Below are 22023 nucleotides of genomic sequence, written 5' to 3'. Positions count from 1 at the left end.
CAAGGGGGAGGAAACATGATGTCCTGCCTTGCTAGGGGAGGAGGGGCGAGCTCTAGAAAGCTCACGCAGCACGGACGCACTTTATTTATATGTGTACATATGTATACAGGCGGCTGTACAGCGCAGGGCCAGTGGCTCCCTCTGCTATGGGCCCGGGGGCATGGGGCAGGGCGCCCCTTTTTTGGTCGGGGCTGCTGGGGGCACAGCTTCAGCAGGGCACCGGGAAGTCAGGGCCACCTCAGGCTTGGTGGTGGGGACCAGGAGGGAAGCAGGTGGGGCTGGGGGCCCTGCACTGCTGGGTACATTCTTTGTTAGGGTTTGGGAGGGGGTCTGGGGCTCTGGGGAGAGCTTGGGAGAGGCAGGTTTAGAACGAGGCCCGCTCAGCGTGGTCCGCTCCTCCACCACCTCCAGCACCCAGCGCTCCCGGCCCCGCGGGGCCTCAGGTGCGGGAGGTGCCAGGGGTGCAGATTCCTGCAACCCCTTGGAGTCCACACTTGGGAGTTGCGGCACCTCAGCCTTGGCCCCAGGCCGCACAGGCTCTACGACAATGGGCACCGGGGGCGTGCCTGCTTCGCCGGAGCTGCTGCGCCGGCCCGTCTCGTGTTCCTGCACCGGGCTCAGCGCGGCCTTGGCCACGGCCCTGGCCGCCCCTCCCGCGCCGTCCTCTGTCTGCACGCTCTGGTGTCGCGTGCCGCTGGCGTCCCGCTCCAGGGTCCGGCCCCCGGGGGTCGTCCCGCGGGGCGGGGTGCAGGCCTCGGCGCCACCCGGGGACTCTTTCTCCTTACTCGAAGCCGGCAGCAGCGGGTCCGCGCCCAGGCTCAGGGGCGACTCCTGGCGGCCCAGGCGGCGGACGGCGACCTGCCGGGGCGCGCCGGGACCCTCGACAGGGGGCGTCTCGCCGTCCGACTCGGCGAGGCTATGCAGCGCCAGCTCGCCGTGGAAGTCCTTGCGGAAATCCGGGTGGCCCACCTCGAGGCTGTGTTTGCGCAGCGCGCCCTTCTTGTCGGCGCCCAGCGAGGCTCCCAGCTTCTCCGCCGACTGCACGCGTTTGAGGAGTGGCGAGCGCGGGGGCTCAGCACTCTTAGGGCGCGGGCGCACCACTGGCGGCGACGAGTGCAGCTTGGCCGGAAAGCTCTGCGTCGTGTGAGAGCTGCCCACCGTGTGGCCCGGCAGCGGCGGCGGCGACGCCTGTGTCGGGGACGGCGTGTGCGCTAGCGGCGACAGCGGGATGTTGCCGGCCGACTTGCAGCGCGCAGAGCGGTACTGGCGGTGCAGCTTCGGCGACAGGCCGTGCAGCGTGCTGGGCCGGATGTGGTGCGACGCCGACGACGCTGGCGAGTTGGGCGTGCTCGAGGCCGGCGAGCTGCTCTGGGACGAGGCGCCTGCGGACGGGCGAGACAGGACGATGAGCGCCGCGGGCGCCGCCAGGGCACCGCCCCGCCACCGCGCGCAGCTCGGCCCCCGCGCAGGCTCAGGGCCTACCTAGGTAGGCGGAGTCAGGCGTGGAGCGGTAGCTGTGGGTGGGCGAGCGCGCCGGCAGTCCGTGCGTGGGCGAGCCCGGGAGGCTGTCGCTGGACGACAGCGAACGGTTCAACGACGACAGAGAGCGGCTAGTGTGCAGCAGGTTCGACTGCTTCGTTATCTTGCGGAAGAGGGAGCTACGCTTCTTGCTGGAGGACAAGGAGGGGACCACCTTCCCTAGACCAGACTCCAGAGCTCCCGGCTCCTCCCACTTCAGGACTTCAAGGTACCTCCTGGAACCACCCACCCTTTCTGACCCCTCCCTCTTCAGCTACAACACAGTTCCAGACCAAAGAACTTCCTTTAGCTCCGTCCCACTTGGCTCCTCCCACCTCAGGTCTACCCATTCCTTTCTGACCACTCACAGTCCAAGCTGGAAACACCCATCAAAACAGAACCAACCTTTTCTTGCCCCGCCCACCTGTCTAGCCCCTCCCTCTCCAACTAAACCCACCTATCAGAGTGGGAAGAAATTCACTGGACTCAGCCAGGCTTCTCAAATCCCCACTCACTCCTTGTCCAGGTCAAACCCACTGATCAAAACAGAAAACTCTCCTGGCTCCACCCACCTCTCCTAGTTCCTCCTACATATAAGGGAAGAAATTATTTCTACTGGCCTGGCGTACACATCCCAGATAGAAATCTCTTCTCCTGGCCCCTCTCAGTCGCCTAAATATAATACATCCGGCAAGGCAGAATCATCTCCTGGACGGCACCTTCTTAGTCCACATCTGCTGGCTCAGCTCTGCTCCCACAGTGCCTTTCCTTCAGCCTAGGAGCTTGGTACATCCTCCTTTCCTGACTCCTCCCGCTTTCCCAGCCCCTCCTTCTCTGTTGTCTTGGTTTTGCTCTTCACTTGGTGGCCCCGGCCACCTTCCCTGTGAATGTCCCTTCTCCTGTCCTCACCTATGCCTCTCCCACGTAAGCCCTGGCCATCGCTCATAAACTGGAGTGTTCCAGGGGCCTGCTGTTTATAGCCCCGCCCACTGCACTTGGCCCCACCCACCTCTCCTGGCCCTCCTTGGCAGAGGGCCGCTTGTTCCTCCGAGCCATTTTGGCCTTGTAGCTGCTGCGCCGCGCAGGGCCGATGCGGATGGAGGTATTTTCGAAGGGCGTGGTGGTCACGGCTACTTTGTTGCCACTCTGGGGGAAGAAAGGGGGAAAGTTCTCTGCTGGAAGCTGCTCTGGCAACTCCAACTTCCCGGGATCTCCCCCATCCTTCGCCCCACCCCCACCGCAAGACAGTTGGCTCTCTCCCATGGACTCACCTTAAGGATCAGCTCGACGACCTCAGGATGCACCATGCCATGCACAGGCTCCCCGTTCACGTGGGTGATGAGGTCCCCGGCACAGAGCCCTGCCTCCTGGGCTGGGCCCCCCTCCTCCACGTGCTGGGGATAGGGAACCCCACAGGAGCAGAATTAACAGGATTGGTAACAAGGAAAGCTCCCTAAGCTTATGTGCCAGACACCTAGCTCTGCAGGCACGGTAATCTTCATAACAGTTTATGAAATAACAATTATTCTCCCCAGTTTACAAATGAAGAAACTGAGAGTCAGAGAGGAAAAGTTACAGAGGAGGGTCACAGAGGAGTCTCATCCAGGTTGCCTGGTTCCAGAGTTTGAGCTGTCCCTCACCCCTGGGGGGGGGTGTCTCTCTCCCCACCCCCACCGTAGAACACAGGCTCCACCCATGAGCGCTCACCCAGACAATGTGGTGTACACTGTAGACATCTGAGTCACCCATGTAGACGCGGATGGCACGCAGTGTGAAGCCATACTTCTTGCCCGAGCGTTGGATGGTGATGGGGGAGCGAAGACCACTGACAGCTGGCGAGTAGTCCCGACTTGGTGAGGAGTCCCGTGAGGACGGGTTGGAGGAGAGAGATCGTGGGGACATGGGGCTGGCCAAGGGTGAGCTTCCATGGGGGTCCACTGCAGACACAGACCCATGGTCAGAGGTCAAAGCCAACAGACACAGCTCTCCCTGTGTCTGCTCCTCCCTTCTCCCAAGTCAAAGTTCCAGAGCTCTCACTTGCCCATCCCAGAGCCAGTCACTGTGGACCAGGAAAATGCACCTGGCACCAATGGGGGCAGCCCCTCCCCTGCCAGGCGGGGCCCAGTGTCACCTGCAGGGATCATGACAGACAAGGCAGTGGCCGAGGCTGACTTGATGACTTTGCCCCCAGTTCGAGAAGGCCGCTTCTCTACCGCCGGGTCTCCTGACAGCTGCTGGTGCCGCGCCCGGCGCAGAACCAGGTCATTGGTGGCTCTCACGCCTGATGGGTCCCCGTCCTTCGAGGTTGGACAGAGGTCGCCTGGGCGTGGGCGGTCAGCTGCAACAGAGCAGGTGGGTTAGGGGTCACTCCAAGGTTATAAACTTCTTGCATGCTGTTCCCTCTGCCTGGAATGCTCTGCCCACTTCTCTCCCTTGCTGGATTGTGAATTTCATGGGAGCAGGTAACATGCGTCAGTAACAGCTCCTGACTCAGAGGAGTGCTCAAATACTTTTGTTAACTGACCATGGAATACGGGTCTTCCTCATGTTGATGAGAATCCCAGATTGGAGTGTGAAGAGTACACGAGAACTTGCATAAGCAGTACAGGCTCATTGAACGCTCATATATGGCCCTTGGGGAATTGGGGAAGGCGGCAGGAGGGGGCACTCACTGGCCTCCGGGTCCCCGGCGCTGGGGGTGCCATCCCCTTGAGCTGCCTCCTTGGGGGCCCGCGCATCCAGCGAGCCTGGGGGGTCGGAGCTGGGCCGGGGAGACCTGCGCAGCCGGGCCTCATCCTCGTCCTCTTGGGGGGCGCTGAAGCGGCTGGGCTCCAGCAGCGCCGAGAAACGGCGGCGCGCGCCCAGCGGAGGACTGGCTTCCCCCTCCAGGAAGCTGGCCTCGGACGCCGAGAAGCGCTTGCTGCGCAAAGGGGGCGTGGTCAGAGGAGTTACTCCCCTTCGGGTCCAGACCCCAAACCCAAAATCCTGCCCCTGCTCACATCTCCGGGGAGCCCCCTCTCCAGGTCTTCTCGCGCAGGGTCAGGCCACCTAGGCCTTCCCGCTTGCCGGCCACCTTCTCCTCTGGGCCCTTGGCGCTCGGCTCCCGCTTATTGGTCCCCGGTGCTGCCACGGGGGTCTTGGGCTCGTGCTGCGACAGCTGCTCCATACTGCTGTACACCTTCAAGGACGGATGAGTGGTGATGGAGGCAAGTCGAGCCCCCAGGTCCCGCCTTCGCTCGCGAACCAATCGAATTCCCGCTACTGGACCCGGCCAAACTACGCTCCGCCCCAGTAAAGCCGGGTGCCCCACCCCCCCCAATTCTGGGCCGACCCCGACCACCTACAGTTCTTCAGTTCTGGCCTCACCCCACAAAATTAGGCTCCGACCTATTCTAGACTCTGCCCTGCCCAAGCCCTAGAGAATCGGCTCTCCTTCCTGCCCCGCCTCTCCAGGCCTCGCCCAATTATGTGTGCCCTCGCCCAAGGCAGGTCTGCACGCCCGCTACGTGCTGTTCTTCAAAGCGAGACGTTGCTCAGCCTCGCCAAGGCCTGGCCCAGCCCCCACTGCTCATTCTCTCCATCCCCAGGCCCTGACCCCGCCCCGTCCAGATCTAGCCCCGCCCCACTGTGGGTCCTCATTTCCACAACTGTCCAGGCTCCCGTTAGATTCCACTCAATACCAAAGGTCGGTTCCAAGACCATGCTGCCTCCCCTCCCCGCCCCCACCCCGCCCAAGCCTCATCACTCCCAGATCCTCGCCGCCTCAGTAACTTCTCTAGTCTGAGACCTTGGGCCTGGACCCTGCTCCCCGTAGCCTCCTCAGCCCCTGGCCACTTCAGGCCCACCTCCATCCCGTACTTAAACACAGGTCCCACCTCCCGACGGTCTCACCGCACCCCTATCCCCGCCTTGCCTCACCTTGCTGAAGCGCGGGGAGCAGGAGGAGAACTGGCGGATCTCCACAGGCTCCTCCTCCGTCGTGTCATCCTCGTCATAGGAGTTCACATGGTGATACCTGTCTGAGCGGGCTGGAGTGGAGGTGTGGATCGTGACCACGGGCATGGGTCCACTCCTCAAATCACACTCCCCCGGGAGCCAGGTTCGGGTCCTGCAGGCCCGGCCACGACCCTGCCCCTTTCTCGGATCAGATTTAGGTCCTGCCCCCTCGCTGGGTCCCTGTCCCACTCTCTGAGGCTTCGTCTAGCCCCGCCTCCACGGAGGCCACATCCCCAGATTGCACCGAAGGCGCTCTCCACCCTGGCTCCGCCTCCGCCAGCCCAGGCTCTTGCCTAGTTCCGCGTCCTAGCACCGCTTCGTAACCTAGGTCCAGTCCCAATTTTAGAACTTACTCCTGTCCAGGCCCCACCCCTACCCCAGCTTCCTTTCTTACCTTCTCAGACTGAGCCCCGCCCCTATGCCAAGCCCCGCTCTCATCACAACTTCAGCCCTCTCCTCTCGTCTAAGGGGCTAGTCTCCTACCCAGCTGGGTCCCAGCCCAGGCCATATGCAAGCGCTCCCTCAAAGGATCCCACATCCTGTGCCCGCTCACTGTCAAAGTAGCTGGTGTCATCCTCGGACTCCAGGTGGGGGATGAACTCGGCCTTCTGCCTCAGCAGCCCTGTCCAATCCAGGTCTCGAAAGAAACTGTGCTGCTTCACCTCAAAGGCACCGCCTGGGGAGGAAGGGGTGGAGGGTGTAGGGGAGGGGATTCTCGCGACAGCTATGGCCAGCCAAGCAGCCCAGCTCCCCACCCATTTTCCGGCCCAGGGACACAGCACTGGGAGCCCTGCTCCCGGACAACAGACCCCCCAGCTCAGATTCTCTGCGACCCCTTACCTGCCCCTAGCCGGCCCAAGGGGTTGGTCTGCAGGAGGCTGGATATCAGGTTCTGGGCATCCGTGGGCAGGGCCTCGTCCCCCTCGGGCCACAGGATGTCATCTGCAGAGCAAGGTGTAGGGCTGGGGTTCGCTTTTGGAGTCCATGAGGCCCTGGGCCAGCCCATGTTTCCGTGCCCCCTGCCTGCCCACCGCGGAGGCACGCACCACTGATGACCTGTCCAAAGAGCTCTTCAGGTGTGTCTCCAAAGAAGGGCACGCAGCCCACCAGGAACTCGTAGAGAATGATGCCCATGGCCCACCAGTCCACCGGTTTGCCATAGCCCTGGCGCAGGATGACCTCGGGTGCGATGTACTCTGGGGTCCCACACACCTGGGGGCAGGACGTCAGCCCACGCCCTGGCCACAGGAGGGGCCTCCCGGGGGAGCAGTGTCCCCCGCCAGGCCCTGGGCCCCACAGTCCTGCCGGGTCACTCCACCCGAAGTGACCCCCACTCCCGCACACACACCTGTTTGTCCAGGAACTCCCGGGCGTCCTTCTCAATGTGGCCCTCATATAGGTTGGTGGTTAGGCTCATAAGCCCCATCTTGGAGAGGCCAAAATCCGTAAGCTTGATGTGCCCCATGGAGGTGATAAGGAGGCTGCAGAAACAAACTGAGGTCTTAGAGGCGAGGACCATCCACTTCACTCCTGGCCCTTCCATGCCAGGGCCTCCCGAGGGGCAGGGAAGGAGTGATGGGAAAGGTCAAGGCTCACTTGTCAGGCTTCAGGTCGCGGTGCACGATGCCATAGTTGTGCAAGTACTCGAGCGCCAGTACTGTCTCAGCGAAGTACATGCGGGCCATCTCCACAGGCAGCGCCCCAATGTTCTTCAGCAGGGTGGCGCAGTCCCCCCCTGGGGGTGAAGGAATAGGCCCACGTGAAGAGGGAGGTACCCCTGGCTCAGAGCTGAGCACTCAACATGCACCATAGTACCAAGTCCCCATCTCACATTGCCCCAATTTTATAGCTAAGGAAAACTGAGGCTTAGATAGGGGTCTCCCTCTCCCCAGCTTGCACAGGGACTGCCCTCTACCAGGCTTCTCTTGTCCTCTTAGCCATTCTCCAATGTCAGTATAATCAGCTGATTTTACGCAGGAGGGGACTGAGACTCAGAGAGAGGTTGGGTGATGCAGGGAGTTGATGGTGGAGGTAAGGTTTGGTTTGGGCCAAGGCTGCCTGCTTATCGACTGAGTTTGGGCCCTTGATCTGGAGTCTCAACCTTGAGGGTCCGGGGCCTTAATATATAAATTACTTGCCCCCACCAGATTTACTGCAAGCAGCATTCATATTTTAGTCTCTCTCGGTGTCCATTTCTCCTTTTTCTTACAAGAGCCAGATTTCCTTCCAGGTTTAACAGCTGAGTCAGCATGTAACCCAAGTTGCGCCAATGACTTTTCCCTCTTTTTTCACAAAGGTTACTAAGTTCATAGAATGTAAACTGGAATCTGTTGGATAGTAACCTCACTATATCAGGGCCTATTTAAAGGGAAGTCCACAGAGCCAAAATATGGAGCGATTACTAATGACATGATTTGAGCACCTAGATACAGCCGTTCCTGAAGGTGACATGGATTTTTTTCTATCACAAGTCAATAAATTTCTTTCTTTCCTTTTTTTCTCTTGAGCCAGATTTATCTATGTCAGAAACTGATGAATCAGACTCTTGAAGCCGTGCCCTCTGCAGTGGAAGCATGGAGTCCTAACCACTGGACTGCCAGGGAATCTGAATTTGGCCACCAGATAATCCTGACACACACTTATGCAGAGAATAAAGTGCCCATGTGGCCATGGTCTTCTTGAGCCTTATATCCCTTGTTGCCATCCTCACTATATGAAACAACCTTGTCTCTTTTAGCTTATTTTTCTTGTTTATTGTATGTTTATACAGACTTGAATGTTACCTACATGAGGGAAAAGTGTGTCTGTCTGGGTATCCACCAGCGCCCAGCACAGCATGTGGCATGAGGGAGATGATGAGGGGACACCTGTTGAGTGACTGAATGGTCAATTAAGGCTCGGAAGTGGCACAGTTGTAGCCCTGTGAGATCATGTGTGTGTCCTAATAACCATAGTACATGTCTGTTTGGACGACAGATGGATTAATATTGGGGATGGATAGATAAACAGATGAAAAACCTATACATTGGTGGTTGGATGATTGGATGGATGGTAAATGGACAGATAAACTGATGGATGAATTGTGGATGAATAGATGGATTTAAATAGCTAGCTAGATAAAATGAGATAGCTGCTAGAATGGAGGTTTGGATGAATGAATCAAACTAAGAACAGTAAATGGATGGATAGAAAGAGGGATGGATAGCCGATGGATTAATAAATAGGTAAATAGGTATTGCTGGATAGATGGATGGTAAGTAGTTAGGTGAATAAATAGATGAATGAATGTCTAGATATAGAAAAAGATGGATCGATGGAAAATAGATGTACAATACAAGCAATGAACCCTAATATAAATTACGGACGTTAGTTAATAATTATGTATCAATATTTGTTCATCAATTGTAACCAATGTATCACACTAATACAAGATGTAAATAACAGGGGAAACTGGGGGTGGGGGGGAAGCGAATATGTGGGAACTCTCAGTACTGTCCAATCAATTTTTCTATAAACCTAAAACTGCTCTAAAAAATGAAGTCTATTAATTTTTAAAAATAGATGTAATATAATATTGTAAATCAACTATACTTGAATAAAATAAATAACGATGGAATGGATAAACAGAAATATGGATGGACAAACAGACGGATAATCAAATGGATGGATGGATGGAGAGATGGCACATAGATATATGGATAGAAAAACAGATGGATTAGCAAATGAATAGATGAAATGAAGGAAGGATGGATAATTGGATGGATGTATCTATATTGAGAGAAATGAAAATAAATCAGTGAAGAGAAATGAAGATACATCAATAGACGGCTGGATATAAATAAACAGATGGAATGGAGGATCAGTGACTGGATGGATAAATGGCTGGATAAACATACAGGTGGGTAGTTAATTTGGTGACTGGGACTCAGGCAGGCCACCCCCAGCAGCCCTGACTAGCGAGCAGCCCCTCATCTTCCCTACAGCCCTGCAGGCAGGCACACCTTCCACATATTCCATGACCATGCAGAGGTGGCGCCGGGTCTCAAAGGAGCAGAACATGCCGACCACAAAGGGGTTCTCAGCGAAGGTGAGGATGTCGCGCTCCACGAAGGCCTGCTGGATCTGGTTGCGCAGGATCAGGTTCTGCTTGTTGATCTTCTTCATCGCGAAGCGCTGCCTCGTGTCCCGGTGCCGCACCAGGTAGACGGCGCTGCAGGGGGAGAGAGCGAGGACCGGCCATCACCTCCGAGACACCCGGCCTCCGCCACCCTCCCCCCGCCAGAGCCCCGGGTGGCTCACCCGTAGGCACCATTGCTTATGAGCTTGATGGTCTCAAAGTCATTCTCTCCAGGTGGTTTCTTAGCCTTGCTGCTTCGGCCCTGCAGGGGAAAGATGGAGACCACCCCATCATCATCATGAGATTGGCACTCTTGTTATTCCACCTAACATATGGGGAGACTGAGGCACAGAGGGGGTGGGTGTGTCCTTCATCCAAGTGCCACAGTGAGGGAGTAACAAAGTCAAGACTTGAACCCAAGACTGGCTGACACTGAAGTCATATATTGATAACTAACGTCTCTCCATTAGGAAAGAAACCTACAAGATGGCTAATCACTCTAATATATAAAGAGCTCTCAGACATCAACAAATAAACTAACAATTGAAGAGAAAAAATAGGCAAGATATGTGAACTAGAGTTAGAGCTCTTAACCATGTGAAAAAATGTTAAACCTCACACATAATGACAAAAAGGCAAACTAAAACTACCCCCAGATACCATTTTTCACTCAGAAGATTGGCAAAAAAAATCCAAAAAGCTGACACTCTGTGGGCAAAGCTGTGGGGAAACAGATACTTTTATACCTTGCTGTTGGGAGTATAAATTGGTACAGCCCCCATGAAAGGTACCTGGGTGTATATCAGAATTACAAATGCATGTTCCCTTTAATCCAGCAATTTCACTTTTGAATTCATGCTACAGATATGCTTGCACATGTGAAAAATGACATATGTACTATCCTGCTCATTGCAAGACTGGAAAAAATCCATACATAGGAAATTGGTTAAATAAACACATGAGGGGATATAATCTAAAGGAATATTGTACCACTGTTTTGTTTTGTTTTGTTTTGTTTTTGGCTGCATTGCACCGCATGCAGGATCTTAGCTCCCCGACCAGGGATCGAACCCGTGCCCCCTGCAGTAGAAGCTCGGAGTCTTAACCACTCGACCTCCAGGGAAGTCCTGTACATTTTAAAAATGAGGAATATCTCTGTACACTTATTAGAAAGTTCTCCAAAGTATTTTGTTAAATGGGGAGGGGGACAAGGAACAATATTACTGTATGCTTTTGTGTGAAAAAGGGGACAAGATATAATCATATTTGAGGTAATAGGGATGTGGGGGACAAGAGTGGGTATAAGATTTTTCACTGTATGCCTTTTTTAAAAGTAATATTTATTTTTCTTAGGGACAAGAGATTTATTACATAAATATTTCACAAAAAGATGTATGAGATATAAAAATATTGAACTCTACACTCCTAAAAATGTAGCCCAAAAGAGTCTGACACAAACATTGACAGAATTACAAAGAGAAATTACTCAAAACAAGAATTTAACACATGGCTCTCAGAAACTATCAGATCAATCTGGCAAAAAAAAGATGAATAGGAAGATGGAAGATTTGAATCACTCAATTCACAAGTTTGATTGAATGGAATTACATAGGATCCTACAAACAACAATTAAAGATAAATACCTTTTTAGAGTTTTAGACTTTTGAGTGATGTCATTCCATTACCTATTCAAAAAATTAAACAAATGGCATGTATAATGAGATTTTTAAAAAAAATATATATATATACATATATATATATACATATATATATATGTATATATATATATATATGACAGATGTGTGTGTATGTATGTGTGAATTCTTAGACACAATTTGAAACAAAGGTTACAAATCCAAATGCCTTCAGGGGCCAGGCATACCAGGTGAGAGCCATGGGTGACTGGGGTGTAGATACCCCATATCATAGGCCAGCCCCCACTCAATGCCAGCTGGTTCCATCACAGTATTGTCAGAACTTCTAATTTTTCAAAAAAGGCACAAACCCAGATTCTAATTTTAATCTTCTGATTTCTATATTTTGTTTCACATTTTTGAAAACACTAGGCAGCTCAGAGGAAACACATGCATGACCATTATGGTGGGCAATCTCCACCAGATATGTGGAACATCTACCAAGTGTGGTTGGCCTGGGGGGTGGAATTATAGTAATTTTTACTATGCTGAGCTGTTAACACACAGAGACACTCAACCCACTCAAAACTCCATGCAGTGTTCCTCCAGAAATTAAAACTAGAATTACCATGTGACCCAGCAATTCCACTCCTAGTTATGTACCTAAAAGAACTGAAACAGTTGTTCCAACAAATACTTGTACACAAATGTTCATAGCAGCACTATTCACACAATAGCTAAAAGATGGAAACAACCTAAATGTCCATTGATGCACGATGGATAAACCAAATGTGGCATATTTTATTCAGCCATGAAAAGGAATGAAGTACTGATTTATGCTACAGCATGGATAAGCCTTGAAAACATTATGCCAGACACCAAAGGCCACAGAGTGAATGATTCCATTTATATGAAATATCCAGAATCAGCAAAGCCATAGAGACAGAAAGATCTAGAAAGCAGATCAGTGGTTGCCAGGGGCTGTGGGGGAGGGAGGATGGGGAGGAACTGTGTAATGGGTACAAGGTTTCCTTTTGGGATGATGAAAATGTTCAGGAACTAGGCAGAGGTAATGGCCACACAACGTTGTGAATGTAGTAAATAACAATGTTATGTGTATTTTACCATGAAAAGAAAAAAGCCTATGGAGGAAGAGCTATTATTAACGCATTTTAGAGTTGGGGAAACTGAGGCTCAGAGTGGGGACCAAGAGGTCCACCCAGACTGAGGACAAAGAGCCAGGAGGTGAGCCCCGACCAGTCGGGACAGCCCAGAGTGTTGCCTACTGGGCCACCTGGCCTTACCTCAGAGAGGTCGTCCTGCTCAGGTGTGTTAGAGCCGCCACTGTCCTGTTCCTCCAGGTGTACCACATCTAGGAAGGGAATGAGAGTGAGTAGAGACTGGGGTCCCAGCTGGTTCACCCACAGTCCCCTGCACCCAGCAGCCAGCACCTGGAAAGGGGTCACGGGTGAGGCCCAGCTGGCGGATGATGTAGCGGGGGATGTCCGTCTTGACAAGGTGGCCCTCCTTCGCATGGCCCTCGGCTGCCTCCAGCAAGTGGTAGAACTCCTCGGGGTTGAATTCCTGAGGCAAGGCAGGGTGCGCTCAGGGTGAACTCCAAGGTGTCCCAGCCAACCCCTCCCCCGTCCCCCACCAACTGCCCCCTGCCCATGTCCAGCCCCCTTACCAGGCACTCCAGCAGCCTCGCTGGGCGTGAAATGATAATGAGCAGCTTCTTCACCAGTTGAGTGACAAAGGCCACCTCCAAGCTCTCGGAACGTTCATAGGCCTGGGATGCAGGGCATAGTGGGGGTGTGGTTCACAGGTGCCTTTCCTGAGCCAGGTTTCTCTCCCATCCCCACAGGAATTGACAATACTGTTGCTGTTGTCCCATTTTACAGATGAGTAAACTGAGGCCCAGGCCACATGGTAAAAATAATCATTATTGTTATAGCAAACATGGTCCTAAAACCTTCACTCACTCAATTCATCTTCAAAACAGCTCTATAATCCAGGCCGAGTTAAAAATCCCTCTGCCTGGCATGCTCTCTCCTCAGATCCTTGCATGGCTTCCTACTTCTCCTCCTTTAGGTCTTTGCTCAGTTGTCAACTCCTCATGGAGGCCTGCCTTGACCCCTCCAATCCAAAATCACACCCCACTACCTGGTAGGACTCTCAATCGCCATTACTCTACTCTCCTGTTCCTGTTTCCTATCAAACAGGCCACATATTAATTTATCTATCATGCCCATCAAAGTCAAGACTATGGTGAGGCAAATGAGGCAGTCACCTTGGACACCAAAAACCTCAGTCTTCAAGATAACTAATATTTTAATGCACTATTTGAAAAATAAAAATTAATGCAGAAAAAAATGATAAGCAAAATTTATTTGTTTATTTTTTGGCCGCGAGGCTTGTGGGATCTTAGTTCTCTGACCAGGGATTGACCAGGGATTGAACCTGGGCCCTGGCGGTGAAAGCGCCGAGTCCTAACCACTGGACCGCCAGGGAATTCCCAGAAAAATTTAAATAAGGACAGGATCCCAGAGGGCTGGGCCAAACCATACTGGAGCTTGAATCAAAAGGAAATGTGTGGGACCATCTCTACATGTTTTTATGTTTTTCAAATGATTAATGATTTTAATGAAAACAGTATTGTTGATTAGTTCGTTTCCATTAAAACCAGGAAAGTTAAATTATAACAAATTTTGGTTTAATTATAAATAAAATATTTAAACTTAATGTTAAGTTTTAACATACCTTTTTTTTTCAACTTTTTCAATAATTAATGTTCTGAAGGGGGAAAAAAATCACCTGCCTCATCCTAGTCTCAGTCCTGATGCCATCTGAGGAGGTAGCATTTGAGTAAAGACCTGAAGGAGGTGAAGGATGTTAAATTCCTGCTTCCTGTTTGGGAGGTTGGGAGGGATAAATTGGGAGATTGGGAGTGACATATAAAATAGATAACTGTATAAAATAGATAACTAATAAGAACCTGCTGTATAGCACAGGGAACTCTACTCAGTACTCTGTAATGACGTATGTGGGAATAGAATCTAAAAAGAGTGGATATACGTATATGTATAACTGATTCGCTGTGCTGTACAGCAGAAACTAGCACAACGTTGAAAATCAACTGTACTCCAATAAAATTAATTAAAACAGTGAAAAAATAAAAGAAACTTTTAAATTATTACTGTCAATATCACCAAATTATGTGAAAATCTTGGTTATAACAATATAGTGATTTTGATGAAATAAAGGCAAAAGGTGCATTTTGTGAAATATATATGTATATATATAAATTCCTGCTTCCTCCATCCGACCTAGAGCGGGGCTTTAGTCTTTCTCCTCCACCCTTCAATCCACACTAGCCCCTTGGCACGTGGTAGGCGCCCCCTGAATGGATGTGGGGTGAAGGAAAGTATGGGGCCATTGAGCCTGATTTGGGGGTTCAGAGCCTGAGGTGTGGCCGGCCTCCTGGTGCACTCACGTCCTGCAGCAGCTTCTCCAGGTTTTCCTGCAATTCGTAGAAGTATACGGTGGTGATGAGGCCGTCGCGGGACTTGGTCAGGCAGTCCCGGGCCAGCTCGATGATCTGGTGGTGAATGAAGCTGAGCACGCCATCGGCCAGCGGCAGCACGCTGTCAGGTTCGTAGGCGCGGGCGAAGTCGCGCAGCTTCTCTTCCATCTGCGCGGTGGCCTGCGGAAGGGACGGAGGCAGGGCCGGGAAGCCGGCGCGGGGCTCAGCCCGGAGGCAGTGGTTGCCAAAGCCTGCACGGCGCAGCGCCGGCCACCAGGGGGCGCGCGGAGCTAAGGCGAGCGAGGGCTCCGGCCGCCCCGCTTCCCTGCAGCCGCCCCCTGCCCCGCCTCACCTTTGGGAACCTCTCCTTGTAGACATGGTTCATCATCACGATCTCGTTGTCGTAGGAGGAGGGAGAGCGCCCGGGGCTGCGGAGAGAGAAGCCCATCGCGTCCAGTCACCTACCTCCAAAACTGCAGACAGGCGTCTCGCAGGGCATGAGCCCCAGACCCACCAGCTTGGACGGGGAGGGGGATGCAGGCCCACCTGAGGCTCCGCGAGCGAGGCCGCACCGCAGGGGAGCGGCGGCCACCATCCTCATCCGTGATGCTCTCGGTGCTGCCGAAGTGTTTGGAGAGGAAGTGGAGCTCGTCCACGGTGGGCTGGTAGGGCAGCTGGTGCAGGCGCTCCTGGGAGGAGCAGGAAGACTGGGGGGAGGGGCGGGGCCGGGGTCAGAGCCACCACGATTCCCCCACAGCTCGGGACCCTGGTCTGGGACCCCCGCGGCTGGCGGGCCACTGAGCAAGGGCAGAATCTGTACCTGGCTTATGATCCTTGGATCCCAAGGCTCAGCTTGGGATTCCTGGCAACAGAGGGGGGCGGGGGAGCAGGGACAGACACAGATGAGAACAGTGACACAGACATGAAAGTGGACCGAGGGAGCCTGTGAAAACCTGAGTCAAGTCTCATGCCTCCTCTGTTCAGAACTCTCCATGGCTCCCACCGTACTCATGGTGAAAGCCTAAGTCCTCCCCACAGCCCACAAGGTCTTGCAAGATCTGATCCTGTCTCCTTGCCATCACCTCCTCCCACTCTCCCCCTCATCTGCTTTGCTTCAGCTGCACAGGCCTCCTTGATGGTCCTTGAACAAACCAGGCACACTAGTGCCTCAGGGCCTTTGCACTGACTGTTCCCTCTGTCTGTCACACATCTACTATGGATCACTTCTCCTTCAAGTCTTTGCTTTACAGTCACCCTTCGGGAGGCCTCCTCTGACCACACGCATCATTCCCTCTCCTTGCCCCAACTCGTTTCTTCTTGCTGACTTCTTATCTCCTTACTTACTACTGTACATCTTTATGACTTATTTGTTATTGCCGTCTGCTCCTCCAGGGCAGGGATTTGGTTCTGTTTGGCCCCAGTCAGGGCCTGGCATGCAGTTGGGGCAAACACAGACCCACAGACATCAGTGGAGAAACACAAGGACAGCCACCTGATTCTGCAGGCAGAATGATCTTTTTCAACATGATATCACTCACTTCCTTGCTTAAAACTCCCTATCCCATCATTATCTATTAATCTTTTCAGTGCACATAATCTATGACTTACAGAATCAGTAGGTCAGACTGAAATTTTAATTTAATTTAATATAAAGCAAAACAGCCTTTCTACGTCTTCCCACTGCATTTAGAATAAAATCCACCTCACGATCCTGTCCAAGAAGTCCCAGCATTATGAGGGTTGCTGCCTGCCTCACCTCCATCCCTCCACTTCCAACCCAAAGCTCCAGCCACACAAGGCTATTTTCACCTTTCTAAATGTGAAATTTCTCTGTTGCCTCTGGGAGTTTGCACATGCTGCTCCCCTTTCCTGAAACACCCTTCCCTCCCTCTTCCACCTGCCAAACTCCTGCTGATCCTTTGTCTTGGCTCAATGCCACCTCTTCCAGGAAACCTTCTTTGACCCTCCCTCCAGCTCAATCAGGTGCCTCCCCTCTGCTATCATCACCTTGTCTTATGCTACCCCCATCACAGCTCTGACCACCCCAGCACCCCGAGTTATAAATGCCTTCTTACTGATCTGTCTCCTCCTATGAGGGCTTTGTGAATCCTTGGGCCCTGGCCCAGCTTGTAGAGCCCCACACACATGACAGTCATGTGATAAATGTCTGCTGAACATCATACCAATGTATGGATGAGCGAACCAGAGAGACAGGTAGAAAAGGGGGCAGATGGAGAGAGAGACTTTGGGTACTGCAGTGGGGGAGCAAATGGGCTCTGGGTGAAGGGGGTGTGTCCTGGCCCTGGCCAGCTGCAGACACTTGGGCAGTTGGCTTAACACATGAGCCTTAATGTCATTATCTGTAAAATAATTCCGAGGTAAGTAGGACCCCCAAGAAGATATGTTGAAGATGGAGAACAGGACCTTGGAGGGGACTTGTAACTCACTAAGAGATGGACAGATGACACCCTTGGAGAACAAGAGAAACCCAAAGCTCTCACTTAGGCCAGTCCAGCCGGCCCCCCGCGGCTACCACCCACTGGTCCCACCTGCCACACTCACCGAGACGGTGGAGCTGGGTGTATTGGTGCCATAGCCAGACGAAGGGAGTGAAGCCAGAGACCAACGGCGTCCGTCCGCCCTGGAACCCAGTCGACATGCTCAGAGGCCGCCAGGCCCCACCAGACAGCCCCATTCCTCAGGGTGTGAGAGAAACCACTGGCCATGGCCAGAGCAGGAGGTGGGGGAATACATCTGCACTCTGAGATTCCTGAAGTCCCTCAGAGTCAAGGAGGTAAAGAGGAAGTCTTCCAGCCAGGCACCCGAGACCTGGAGCAAAGATCAGTCTCCTCTGCTCCTTCCCATTATGCTTCTCTCCTGTCACCCTCATGCCAAACAAGCCCCCAAAGTGAAAAGCCCACTCAAGGAAGTCATCCCAGAAGGACCCCAAAAGATGACCGCTAGAGGACCCCCCCCCCATGAGAAAATTCTCAGAGGAAGATCACTTGGGTCTTTTCAGAGAAGAAATGTTCCTTCCTCATACACACACACACACACACACACACACACACACACACGCTCCCATAGACACAATCACTCTCATGGCTACATCCATTAGTATTACTGTTACTGGTACGGTTGAGTTCACACACTGAAAGTCACACACATTCACACCACGTGACTCTTCAACACAGACACTCACATGCATTCACTGTTCCATACATGGACCCAAATATCACATGTTTCCAGGCTAACACAAAATCATACATGAAAAAATAGACGTACACATATAGACACATATACTTACAGAGACCTGGTACTCACACTCTGACATACACACACACTCCCCCACACACTCTAGACTTTCACATTCACGTGACACACATTGAAGACACCCTCACGCACTCAGTCACACATTCAAACTCTCAGAGAGCCACACACTCATTCACACTCCCACACAAATTACACATTCACATGGAGATACACATGGAGGTACATGTTTCCTCAGCTATTCACACACACATTTACAACCCTAGAAGTGCACAGTCACACACGTTCACTCACACGTTGATACACACCCATGGATACAAGAACAGGCATGGGCTGCCTCCCATATTCACAGCCTCACAAACATCCACATCAGCACACAGATTGCACACTCACATGTACACACACTCCCATGCACTGGACTCCTCTCTCCAGGCAGTGACCTCGCTCAGCTCACCTGCTTCCCAGCTCACCCTCCATGTAGGTAACCACATCCGGCCCAATCTTGGAGCTCTTTTCTGGCTCCCTATTGCCCTCAGTTGAATTCCACGGTCGAAGGGAATCCCCACTCTTCCAAGGGAGCCGTCTTCTGTCCCCACAGTCTCCTGTGACTCCCATCCCACAGCTTTCACCAGCCTTTGCGGTGATCTGCGTTGCCTCCCCAACTCAACTCCAAGGATAGAGAAAGGATGTGGTTCACCCCATATCCCAGCTCCCAGAACACAGCAGTTGTTCAGACAACGTTTTTAGAATGAATAAAGTTCAAAGAAAAAGAGACCCGCCCAAACACCCTGGTGACTCCTCGAAGATTCCCCCTCAAAATTCAAAGAATCTCTCCTCCTCCCCCAATCTTGACAAAGCCCCCCAGAAAATTCATCTTAGGGACACTCCAGAAACCCAGAGACCCCCGGAGGGAAACCTGAGATTTCTCCTCTTGGGCCCTCGAGAAATAGCCCTAGGGGCCCTCCCCCACGTCATGGACCAAGTCCTTCGATGGGTATCAAGCAGCCTGCGCTTGCGCACTTCCTCCCTGCTTCCCTGTCCTGTTGCTATGGAAACGCCTGGCCTGGCGAGCAAGGCTTGGGAGACTAAGACCCAGGTCCTATAGCGCAAGCGCTTTCGCTCCGCGGCAAAGGAAGCCCCGCCCCTTCCCTGGTTCTGAACTGGTGGTTGGCCCCGCCTTCTTATAGGTCCCGCCCCTAAGGCTGGGTGCCTGTTCCCGCCATGACGTTGGGGCACTCTGCGGGTCCCTCAGGCCTGACTCAGGTGCAATTAGAAGGGGAACAGATGGTGGCCCAGACGGTGGGTAGCGAGGGTATGGCCAGGGTTCTGGGGCCCTGGGGAGAGGGACTCACCTTCGGGAGGAGGCGAAGGAGAAATGGGCGGGGGTGTTGGGGGAGAAGTTACGGGGGCTGTCCAGGGGACTGCTACCTGTGGCGGAAAGAGAGGGATCTTCAGGCTTGGGATGGAAGGCAATCCCATCAAACCTCCTGATCCTCGAAGTGGTTTCCAAACAGCAGCTTGCCCCCTCTTTAGTCTAATCCCACCCATGTATGGGTGGACAGCTCCCCTTAGCTGTGGCCCTGCCTCTCAAAATGTTTTGGCTACCGAGTCAGCCCAGCCCCTCTCCAGGCCGATTCCGTCTTTTTCGGGGTGGCCCCGCCCCTTAGGTATGGCTCCTCCTTTCTGCTCCATCCCCTTTCCAATCAAGCTCCTCCTGGGCCTCCGCCCACAAATGCCCGTCCCCCTGCGGACAGGCCAAGCCAACACAAGGATGGCTCCGCCCCTTGTCCAATCCGGGTCCTCTCCGTCTAGACTCTGGACCACCCTCCTGTGGCATGGACATACCCCTCGCCTGTGACCACGCCTCCTCTAGTCTGGCCCACAAACCCACCACCTGTCTCACCCAGGTGTCCAGGCAGTGGGGAGTGGGGTCGCGGCAGCGTGGGCGAAGTGCTGGTCAGGATGAGGCTTTTCCGGTTACTGGTGCGGCAGCTGCGGGGAAGGCGAGGCAAGGGGCCGGACCCGGCCGTAGCCCAGTGAGTTTGTGGACCCAACCCGCGGCCCTCCCATCTCAGATCCCCACCTGTCTCCCAGCTGTGTGTGCTTGGATGTGCTCCCAAAGGACTGCTCAGAGGAGGAGGCAGTGGAGGCCTCGGTAGGACTGTGTATGGGATGCGTATGTGTTGTGTATGTGCAAGACTCCTGGTGTGGATCATGTGTGACCATGTATGGCACAGTGTATCAGTCACGGAGTGATAGTCATGTCCACGTGATACCAATGGAGATACTGAGTGTCTGTGGGTCTTTGGGTCCTTGAGTGACATTCTCTGTGTGTATCCAGGTGTGGCACCCCGTGTGTGAATTCAGCCCTGGGAGCATCCTAGTGTGACATCATGTGTGACAGTCCTTGGGTTTATCTTGTGTGACATGACCTGTGGCTTTGTGTGTCTATATGACACAGTGTAACGCCACTTGTCCATGACTAGATGTGCCACTGTGTGCTGTAAAGTGTGCGCGATGCATGATTTCTGCTACGTGTCTGTCTTTGTGTAGCAATCTGAGTCTGTATGAGATACTGTCCTTGTGTCTGAGTGTGACATTCACCATGTGTGTTCCCGTGTGGCATCTACTGTGTGTGAGTTTAACACCCTGTGACACTGGGCACGTCTGAGCATACCACTGTGTGTGACATGGATGAAAACGAGTGAAAACGTGTGATATTGTGTGTGTCTCCGACTCTGCAAGATTCTGTGTCTGTTATTCTGTCATCCGTGTGACACAGCATAAGACATGCTTAGGTGATATCGTATATTGTGACATTGCACGGATGTCATTGCCACACATGTGTCTGTGTTCATCTCAGATGGCACAATTGTGTGTGTGGATCACCAGGCATGTGACATCTTACTGAGTGTACACTACACTGTGCCTGTGGGCTTACTTGTCTGTGTGATGCTGCGAGTGCCCTTGTGTGTCTGTGCGTGCCTCTGACCTATGGCCACCATATGGCTGGGTACGCGTGGCAACTCCCGGGTGTATCTGGGACACTAGGGCTGTTGTATGTGTATGTGTGTGTGACACCATGTCCTGCGTGACGCTGTGTGTCACTATTTTTCGTATGAGGCTGTGTTCTTTGGGAGGCGGTTGTGCTATGATAAAAGCACCCCCCTTTCATTCTGCCCCTCAGGATCCCAGCTTCCAAAGAGGGACCCTCCAGCCCCTGCATTCTCTTCGCACACACCCCCCTCCCCGGCTCAGTGACTGAGCATATTCGCGCGGCCAGAGCACGCGGCATGGGGGTGGGGGGAGGCCAGGCTGCGGCTATTGTTCTGAGGGTGCTAAGCCCCCCACCCTCCCCTTCTTCCCCTACCCTCACCGGGCTGCCGGAGCCCATAGCGCCATCAGACAAAGGCGCCTCAATCCCCCACCAGGCGCAGCCCCCTCCCCCCGCGGCGGTCCTTTCTAGCGTGCAGTCCCCCCAGCCTCAGCCCACACTGCCCCCCATTCAGCCCCATCCCTGGCAGGAAGGCGCGAGCGAACACCTCTGGCGCAGCTGGACCGGGTGCAGCATCCCGGGCCCCGCCCTGCAGCAGCAGCCGGAGGGCGGCTTTGGGGGAAGGGCCAGGTCAGGGTCTGAGGGATCGGGGGTCTACCTCTTGGTGCGACGGAACATACTGCCGCCAGGGAAGGAGGGCATCGAGAAATTGGAAAGCGCGGTCCAGAGAGAGTCAGACATGACCCGGCGGCGGCGACATGGTGGCAGGTGCGGCAGCGGTGGCGGCGCGGGGAGCAAACGCGCGGGGCGGAGGCTGGAGCCGCAGCGGGCAGGGTAGGGCGGGGGAGGGGAAGGCCTGCGGCTGCCGCCCGCCAGGAGGGGGCGCTGCAGTGCACCAGCGCGCCTGGCCCCGCCTGCGCGCGCGCCTGGCGCCCCCACCCGGGCCGGAGAAGGGGCGGCCAGCCCCGCG

At 53.7% G+C, this 22023-nt stretch overlaps 1 protein-coding gene across 1 annotated transcript; it reads right to left on the bottom strand.

Moving 5' to 3' along the window:
* Positions 1-82: 82 nt before the first annotated feature.
* MAST1 (microtubule associated serine/threonine kinase 1) lies at positions 83-21794 on the bottom strand. Its single transcript, XM_059919796.1, has 26 exons — positions 21712-21794; positions 19962-20050; positions 19411-19486; positions 17351-17429; positions 15335-15495; positions 15141-15216; positions 14759-14968; positions 12953-13054; positions 12717-12849; positions 12570-12637; positions 9814-9893; positions 9516-9724; positions 7111-7249; positions 6863-6995; positions 6561-6726; positions 6355-6456; positions 6068-6190; positions 5437-5546; positions 4518-4696; positions 4191-4438; positions 3650-3856; positions 3226-3455; positions 2790-2912; positions 2528-2664; positions 1483-1670; positions 83-1382 (listed from the first exon to the last, which is right to left on the bottom strand). Exons 1-26 carry the CDS (start codon positions 21792-21794, stop codon positions 145-147), a joined length of 4689 nt encoding a protein of 1562 aa, XP_059775779.1. The 3' UTR covers positions 83-144.
* Between the last annotated feature and the right edge of the window lie 229 nt (positions 21795-22023).

Source organism: Balaenoptera ricei, chromosome 3 (assembly GCF_028023285.1).
Source record: "Balaenoptera ricei isolate mBalRic1 chromosome 3, mBalRic1.hap2, whole genome shotgun sequence".
NCBI classification, from domain to species: domain Eukaryota; kingdom Metazoa; phylum Chordata; class Mammalia; order Artiodactyla; family Balaenopteridae; genus Balaenoptera; species Balaenoptera ricei.
This window is presented reverse-complemented; position numbering and strand designations above follow the sequence as displayed.

Excerpts from the sequence above, each read along its gene's own strand:
- MAST1 (XM_059919796.1), bottom strand. The coding sequence starts at position 21,794 with ATGTCTGACTCTCTCTGGACCGCGCTTTCCAATTTCTCGATGCCCTCC. Across the intron at positions 19,487-19,961 it reads CCCACTGCCTGGACACCTGG|GTAGCAGTCCCCTGGACAGC; the intron begins GTGAGACAGGTG and ends TTTCCGCCACAG. Across the intron at positions 3,456-3,649 it reads GTCTGTCATGATCCCTGCAG|TGGACCCCCATGGAAGCTCA; the intron begins GTGACACTGGGC and ends CTGTGTCTGCAG.